The sequence below is a fragment of the Gavialis gangeticus genome, unplaced genomic scaffold (genome assembly GCF_001723915.1).
Source record: "Gavialis gangeticus isolate Ggan-Ray unplaced genomic scaffold, GavGan_comp1, whole genome shotgun sequence".
Taxonomy (NCBI): domain Eukaryota; kingdom Metazoa; phylum Chordata; order Crocodylia; family Gavialidae; genus Gavialis; species Gavialis gangeticus.
In genome coordinates, this window is record NW_017729030.1 from 601163 (window position 1) to 610181 (window position 9019).

Here is a 9019-nt window from a genome sequence, read left to right on the forward strand (position 1 = left end):
GAGTAGGTGACGAAGCAAACTTCTTCGCTGGTGTGGTATCAGATCAGGTGTCAGAAAGTTGCAACAGTGGCAATTTATAAAAGTCTCGAGTGACGTTTGTTGTAACTTGAAACGTCTTAAGTTGAGGAGTGCCTGTCCCCAGTTCACTCTGCCTTGCAGCATCCACTCTGCCACCCTGACATGCCTTTGGATGTGCCCTTCCTAAACAGGCTGAAGCTCCCGTAGAGGTATTACTTTCACTTGATGAAGGGGTCTCCTAAGACAGTGGTCTCCAAACTTTTTTGATCGTGCACCCCTATCAGTAAAAAATGTTTGAGTGCGCACCCCCAATATATGTCACAGTACACTGAAAGCGAACAAACAAGTGAGGGTGCCACTGTCAACCCCTCTGCATTGTGGAACTCCCACTCTTCCCTCAGGATACCTTGCGTACTGTGCGTGACACATGACCATCTGACATACGGAGCGAGTGAGGGCACCAGTGTCAATCCATATATTAAATATTAGTAAAGCTTAATTTCTTTCTTATGTTTGTTGATAAAAATAAATATAAATAGAAGTTCTAATATTTTCTTCCCGCACCCCAATGGATCATCTTGCACACCTCCTCGGGTGCGTGCACCCCACTTTGGAGACCACTGCTCTAAGATAAAGGTTCTCAACCTTTTTTGTACCAGGACCCATTTGTAAACGTTGATGGTCAGTCCCGACCCAGTGCACCTCACTCCTGATATGCTGCCCCCAAGCCCCAGCTCTCCCCAGTGTGTGGCATGGGGAGGCCCCAAGCAGCCCCTGGCAGGCTGGAACTCTCACCACCTGCAAGGGAAAACCCACAGTTTCCCATGTTTTTCTCTTTTAGGGAGAATCCATTTTTAAAGTTGGTTTGCAACCCTTTCATATATCCTCATGAGCCAGTTTTGGGTTGTGGCTCACAGGTTGAGAAACACTAATCTAAGGGCACATCACCCATCACTTGGGACAACAGAAAGATAATACAGGGATGGGAGTGAAGGTCATAGGTTCAAAACGAGTGCACCAAGGGCAGGGCACTGAGCAGAGAACACCGAACTGTTGTGTGACATGGGTCTTTTGATATGTCATTCGGGACAGTAGCCTGAATTCCACTGAGTAAATTTATAAGCTGCAAGTTTATAAGAATCATCCCTTGGTGTTGGGGGTCACTATGGGCATATCAGTGATTACTTGGGACAACAGAGAAACAAAACAGGAATGGGAGCGAGGATCATAGGTTCAAAATGTGTGCTCCAAGGCGGGACATAGAAAAGGGAACACTAGACCATTGTGTGACACAGGAGAGGGGGCAAGATGAACTGATGGTCTGACCTAGTAAATGGTAGTTCCTAGGAATTAAGGATTTTGCTACATTTAAATCATTTTCAGTTCACTTGCACATTCTCAACTGGAGTACCCAGCATGCAAGTGTGCCTTGGGATCCTTTCAAGGGTGCCCTGTGGTACCACGCAGTGTTAGATCTGTTAGGTTTGTAAATGTGATTCTCAAGATAAACCCACAGATTTGAAATAGGCATCTGTAGTGTTAGAAACAGTCTGAGATGCTTTGTTCTTTCTGAGGTTTCCTTGTGACGGAAAAACTCCTGTATTATTTTTCCATAATCAAAAAATGGGAGAAAACTATGAGCTGATGTGTTCCAAGGGGTGCCTCAAGTCAGAAAAAGTTGAGAACTACTGAGTTAGAAGATATCAGCTGCTGCCCTTTTGAAACATTACGCTTTTAAAAGGCTCCAAGTGCTCATGGATCTGTAACCTGTGTACATACTGGATAATTTTTTACTAGTTTTGATCCTCTGTTCGAGCCTCACAATTATTTGGAATTCTAAAACTGCTGAGGTTTGTGGAACCTGATTGTAGAAGAAGGTATTAAACTATAAGTGAACAGGTCCGGGTAATGAGCTGTGAAGATCCAGCACTCTCTTTTTAAATTATTATTATTATTATTATTATAATAATAGAGGTTGGGGTTTTTTCAGTTTGCCTATTTCAGCATAACTGTAGGAATCAGTTCATAAGTTATGTTCTTAGCATATTGGATGCTTCAGAATAGGAAAGATGCAAATAGGTGGGTGGGTTTTTCCCCCCTTACATGTATACATTCTGTTGTTGATAGGCAAGTCAAAATGAAAATGGTGGCAAGGTGCGAGTTTGCTCTTAAGACTTAGTACTGTCCTGGCTTCCATAAACAATGTAGTATGAGATGTACAAGAACCTTTTATGACATTAAAGTTGTGTTTATGAGTCTTTAAACGTGGTGACTGCCCTATTCTAGCATGGTCAAATTAATCTGTGCCCATAGGGGACAGAATTAGGAGGAAATTTATGCTGGAGATTAGAGGTATTTTCTGATTTTGAGAGTGGACAAGCATTGGAACAGGCTATGTAGAGTAATTGTAGAATTACCCATCCATGGAAATTTTCAAGAGCAGGTTGGACAGGCACTTGGCTGCGATGGTCTGGTCAGGGATGATCCTGCCTTGGGTGGGGACTGGACTAGATAACCTTGTGAGGTCTTTTCCAGCCCTACTTTTCTATTATCCTATGAATTATGGCCAGGGAGACCTTGTAATTTTCCTAAACACATTAACAAAACCTTGTGCTTGGCAGTACAAGATTGCTGGCTCCATTGGAGGGCTTTGCCTATGATGAATTCAAAGGCTTGTCTAAAGCAATTGACCTTAGATCCTTTTCTTGAATCAATTTACCTAGGATGATTCTAACTATGTGGAAACTCTGATTTTGGTTGGGTTTGATCTACTTTCTTAGTGATTTAATGAAACCAAAATAAACACCATTTATACCAGAACTAAGTGTGAACACAAGAGGAGGCTGGTTTAACTACATTATTTTAATTACACTTTGATAGTTATTCAACATTGTTGTGTAAACAAAGGCTCCTTCATTTTCTTTTTCCTTTGCTGTCAGGTCTGTCCAACTTAGGAACTGTGTTTTTTGTAAGAGTAGGTAGTTAGGAACTTTAGAAATACAATTTATTTATCAATTTACAAATCATTTTCATGCATATCTTAGAAATGCCAGATTAATGATTACAAGAATGAAACTTGCTTTCTTTGTTTAGAGAGATGTTATGCAACAAGGTAATCATCAAGTCTTTCTGTTTGGCAGGGTGATATTACAAGATGATCATACCTATGAAATGTGGTTATTTTACAATGCTGTGATGAAAACAGAGGGTAGAGGGTGAATGGTACCTGTCTGTGCCTTAGTAATTAGTCTTAATCATGTCTGTAGAGAAATCTCTCTGACTCCTTCAGGCTCAAAAATAGACTGGATTTTATATTTTATATATTTCTCAGAAATAGAAATTGTGGAAATGAATGACTGAGAATGTGAGCATGGAATTGTTTCAGGATAATTTTGTTAATGACGAGCACCTGTGTTGGACTGGTGAAACAGTAGCCTACAAAAGCAAAGTGTGGGCCTGATACTGGACTGTTCAGACTGGGACTTTTACTTCCAGTTTCTGATCCCAAGCTGTGACTATTCTTGGAATTTAAGATGGAAAGAATGGGAAATTGTTAGTTGCAAAATGTCTAAATGCTGGGTCACTAGGATTTACATTAGAAATTCTGGATCCCTGTCATCTGCAAATTTGACTCTGCAATTAATCTGATTTCTTAACACTGGATCCTCACAGCAAAATGCAGACATTTCTGCCCTGCAGTTGGCAGTTGTGACTGCAGCACGTATAAACGTACCTGATCTAGCTTCTATATCATTAGTCAGGATTCCAGTAGCAGTTCCAAACTTTGGTGCAATTCAGGTGTCTGAAGCATACAGTGGTTTGTTTTTTTTCATATCTCTTGTTGCCTAAGCTAGTTAGATTTCTGGGCAGAATTCAGGACTAGTGAAATGAATTAATCTGTACTTAAGGTAATGGTGTTGTATTTATGGTACAAGAGATGATTTTTGTATCAGTTTGTAATATTCTCCTTTCTTTTAGTTTCAACACCTTCCTGTACAGCTACTGAAACACTGTTCTCTTAAAAGCAAACATACTTTATGGATTGGAATGGATTTATTTTTCCCAGAGTCACAAATCCCATCTAACATGCAGAGTGTATCAACACTGCCAGAGTTTCTACTGGAGGCATTTAGAAAAGTTTGAGATTTTTCTCTTCAAATTGGTATTGTGCACTTTCCTTTATAATGGTGCTAGCAACCTGGAAGGATTTTGAAGTTTACATACAGCCCTTTATGTCTGTTATAAAGGTGATGCAATGTATTTTTCAATTCAGCACATGTATCCAAGATAATTCATCTTTTTTCTGGATTATGTTTTGTGAGCCTCGGTAAGGAAGAGCAAAATGGGCCAGGTTCTGAGCTTGCTAGTGTTGAGAAAGGGTATGAAACTCATCCAGCCCTGGATGAGGTACACAGGGCTGGTGACTGGCTGGATCAGGACAACAGGCTGGCCCCATGTACCAGAGCCAACAAAGGGGACTGGTCTGGTACTGGCATCTCATGCTGTGCATACCCTGAACCAGCCCTGCACGCTGTGTGCAGCACACGTTGGTCCTGGTCACACACAGAGCTGTCAGGGGACATGCGCTGCATGAGATGCCCACACCAAACCAGCACTTTATGCTAGCTCAGGTGTTTAGGACCAGTTTATGGGCCTAATCCAGACTGACTCTAGAGCCAGCATACAGGCCCAGTTCAGCCCCATGCACTGTATACAACATGTGGTATCAGTGTGAGGCCCACAGGATGGATCCAAGGGCTCCACAGATCTTTGGCGCCCCTGTGATTGAGTAGCACTTTGCTTGGTATGTAGTGTTTGTTTCAGTGACCGAAGAATGACGTTCTACTTAGGATGAGTAAAGGGTGGCAGACTCAATCTATATAGTAATCTGTTAGGTATTTATAAAATGTTGATGTTTGTTTTCAGAATTTTTTCTTGTTTTTAGGAGTACTTCTGTTTTAATTATTTGTGTTCTTATTTTCAGAATGCTCTTACTGTGATCAGGGCCTCCTGTCAAGATTTCCTAACATTGCTTAATGGATGTTTGTACACTGGTGTGGAAACTTTGGGAAAAGAACTTTTTATGTACTTTGGTCAGAAAGCATTGAGGTAAGAAAAGGACTATATATGGTATTGCATATACTCGTGTACTGATCCTATATTTTTTGAGACTGATTTCTTGCTCTCAGTGCAGTCCATTTCTGTGATGTGAAAGTTAATACTGTAGAGAAGCTTCTTTGTACAATCTGTATTTAGGTGCTGGATTTTCCAGATAATGACAGGGTAAGTGCAACAGCTTTGCTTTACCGTAACAAAAGGAGTTTAGAAAGGCTGCGAGTTATCTGAAATTAGTGCGTGAGTGCTATTCTCATTCTTGAATTATTTAAGATTTAATAACATAAAATATGCTTAATGAAACTGCAGTTTATTATACACAGTACTGGTAGCATTACAGACCATTATAATTGCTTAATGCTTTTCTTGATTAATAACATTCTCAACTGCTTGTAACTTTGCCAATTTCAACTCTGAGCCAACATTGTCTATGAAGGATACTAGATCGAGGCTGAATTTTTTCAGGTTTTCACTTAAACTGTTGCAAGCTCAGCTTAAAAGCAGGGGTTCAACTTTATTTCATACATAAGTAGTTTGTCCTCAGTTTGATTTAACTACCTTTGTGTTTGTTCTTTGCTAAAAGCTAACAAGAATTTCTGTTGATTTTTATCACTATGCGCCCATCTAGGTTGATATAGGTGCTCTCTAGCAGCCTTGGAGCGCAAACCCAGTCCAGGCTTTGGGGCATGTCCCCGAGACTTGGGTGTTGGGCTTTGTTCAACCCTGAGGGAGGCCCCAACACTCGCCTGCCATGACTTGATCTTCTGTTCAGTAGTGGGACTCTCCCTTGGAGAAACTCACAGACTGGGCGCTGCCCCTTGCAGGCGTTCCTGGTGCTCCACCTCCCCTAAACCCCAGCCATATGCCAGCTTTCAGAACAACCAGGTGATGGGTCGCTGGCTTGTCTCTTTGCTCGCTCCTGCTTTTGTTCTCTCTTGCCCGTCCCTCAGTGTCTGTCTTTGCCCCAGGTATCTGCAGAGTATGGGATTGGCCCTGTCTCAACCTCTGCCTTGGCCTTATCTCCGAGCCGTTGGGTTCGCCAAGGCGGCCTCTACTTTTCTTGACCCTCCCGGTCAGTTAGGGATGCTTCCCCGGTTCAGGCTCTGGGTTCCCTACGAGGCACCAATATCAACCAAGAAATGAAAGGGAAAAAAAAAAGAAGAAAAGAAAGAAACAGCAGGGGTTTGAGCCATAGCCCGTCCCACTCATGGGTCTGGCATCTGTGGTTGTCAGGATCCCTTGATGCCATCCTCCTTTATCCAGTTGTTCCATTGAGCTGGGCATTTACCCTTTTAAGAGGGCTGGGACCCTTCTGGTGGGCCCCCGTCCGGACTCCTGCAGCTCCCCTTCTCTGGCGGTCCTGTAGTCCGGAGGACAGCTTCTTGCCCTGTCCCTGGTTCGGATGACCTTCTGGCATCGGGGAAACGAAAAACTTTTAAATCTGCCGGGCGGTGGTTTTTGATGATGTCATCTGCTGGTGTCGCTCCCAGCCACAAATAAAAGCGGCTGATGAACCATGCTGGCAGCTCTTCTCAGCATGGCGCAGTTTTCCCTGCTGGAGGTAAGTAAGCCCTCTCCTTAGGGCTTTTGGTTTTCTTTTTCTGGGAGTTTATCCCAGCCTTGGGTTCTGCCATGGGAGGGGTTCTCGGGACCTCTGTTTGTGTCCCCCTGGGGGACACTGTTTTGGCTATATGGCTGTTATTCTGTATTTATATGCCTTTTCAATTTTGTGACATGCCTTAATCAAAAGATAGCCAATAAGATTATAACGAGAACAGGTGACAAATGTGTTCTGTTACTTAATGGCTATTTATAGGCCTAATGGACAGTGTGGAGGTGAAACTCTTAGATGTCAATGACCAATTGCATTTCAAGAAGAAAAGTCATTGTTGAAGAAAACCTGGACTCCCAAGCGGCTAGAAAAGAGGGCTGTCAAAACTCAAAATGGGGAGACAGTCAGTCTCGGGGGTAGGCACCCAAAATAGTGTGTATAAGGATTGCCCAGGAATGAGAAACGTTAGCTTCACAGAAGCAAGTATATTCCATGGGGAAGGTCCATTATGAGGAGAATTCCAGATCCCCAGGCAGGAAGGAATGTTGTTCCTTCTATTGAATGATCTATTGATAGAATTGTCAAGATGGTGGGAGGTGGAAAAGGTGGCTTTAGGGGATTTAGGTGATGTCTGTTCAGAAGAAGTGGTCTTTGGAATCCATTTCCCATATCTTGGGATGAATCCTGGTCCCTGGCTGTTAGAGCTGACAAAGTCAGCAGGGAAGGTTGCTCCCTGGAAATGCTGACAAGGACTGTTATAGTCAGGAAAGTGGATGAGAATTTTGCCGTTTTGTCTTCAAATTCTATGTTTCCTCTTTCTTGTACAATTTCTGTCTCCTATGCAATAAATCCTTTTGATATTTTGTTGTCTTACTGATTGCTTGTGGTAAAAATTGTTTTCAGGGAAATCAATAAGTTTGAGACTCCCTTTGCTTCAGGAGATGTGGTGGGGAGACACCTATGGGTATTTATAGACTTGCTCCGGGGGGGAAAAGGGAGGGGGGCTTTAATTAGCAAGCTGCGCTTGTTAAAAGTGCCCAAGCATCACATGTATCAGCGTCCCCGTACTGAAAAAAGGCGGTGGGGCGCTTTAAATTAAATCTCATTCAACCAGCTTTAGTTCAAAGCTCCCCACTGCCATTTTTCAGTGCAGGGATGCTGATGCATGTGATGCTGGAGGCTGCTGGAGTGTGTTAATTTCTGTGCTCCAGCAGACTTGAGTAACTGAGTCTGCTTTGATGCACTGGAGTTACAGCACATTGGAGCAGCTACACTGCACATCTGTAGGAGCTGTATCATTTTATAAAAAGCAAGGGGAGATTCCTGGAGTTGGCAAAGTTTCTCCTGTTCCAGCTGCGTAGTCTGGTGTGAGGGCTAGTGAAACTAAGGCTCGTGGGGATAAACAGTTGCCCCCAGGGACAACTTTTTGTTTGTTTCTTAAGACAAACCACAGGAAGAAACCGGGGGCTCTTGGTTCAGGCTTTAGTTGGTTCATACTAAGAAATAAATTATAAGAATTAGTTTGGAGATGTTGGGTGGTATGCCCATCTAACTTTATGGAGCCTTTCCCGTGCGGCCCTAAAGTGCACGCTAGGGGTCTACCATGGAGACAAGTCCTGCTGTTGTGATACAGGGTTGCATTCTCCCTGGAGGATACCCTGATACTTGCTTGCCACATCCTGGATGTTATGTACCAGCCCTATGATTCAGTAACAGGGTTCCCTTCTGTCATGGGGAATGCACCAGGTATCATCACTAGCGAGCATTCCTGGGGCTCCACCTCCCCTACACACCAGCCATGCACCAACCTACTGGGACTGCCAAACAATGGACAATACGGCTCCGCTTTGATGTGGTGTCCCATTCCCTCTCTGCCTCTCTGGCCCTTGGCTGTCGTAACAGCATATCTCCCTGCCACACGGATGTGCTTGGGGCAGTGAGATGGCCATGATGATGGGTCAGCCTACCTGCGTTGGGATATTCTGAGCGGCCCCAGCCTGCTTGACCCTCAGCAACTGTCTTTTGGCCTTTTCTCTGGCCCTGGGGCTTCAAGCTAAACTGAAAGATAAATAAAGAACCAAAACTCCAGGGAGGGGCCTCCGCCCACTCCCCACTCACGCGTCCTGTGTTTGCCGGCTTTGCCTTCCCTCAGTGTCCTGCTTCGGACCAACTCCCTCACTGTCCTTGGTGATGTGGTGCTTTAAATCAAGCCCTGGACCCCCCTGCTGGGTCCCTCTCTGGCCCCTCGTTGGCATCGGGAGGCCTCCGTTCAGCCTGGAGGATGGTCCCACAGCTACTTCCCTGCTGTGTCCTCCCACCCCGCCAGCTGATTTC

The 9019-nt window shown here is 43.9% G+C and overlaps 1 protein-coding gene across 1 annotated transcript in view; it reads left to right on the forward strand.

The window, feature by feature from the left end:
• NEIL3 (nei like DNA glycosylase 3) overlaps positions 1-9019 on the forward strand; it is a 74334-nt gene that overhangs the window by 11538 nt on the left and 53777 nt on the right. Inside the window, exon 2 of the mRNA XM_019521868.1 lies at positions 5003-5127. Coding sequence (XP_019377413.1) covers positions 5003-5127 — 125 coding nt within the window. The remainder of the gene's footprint in view (positions 1-5002; positions 5128-9019) is intronic.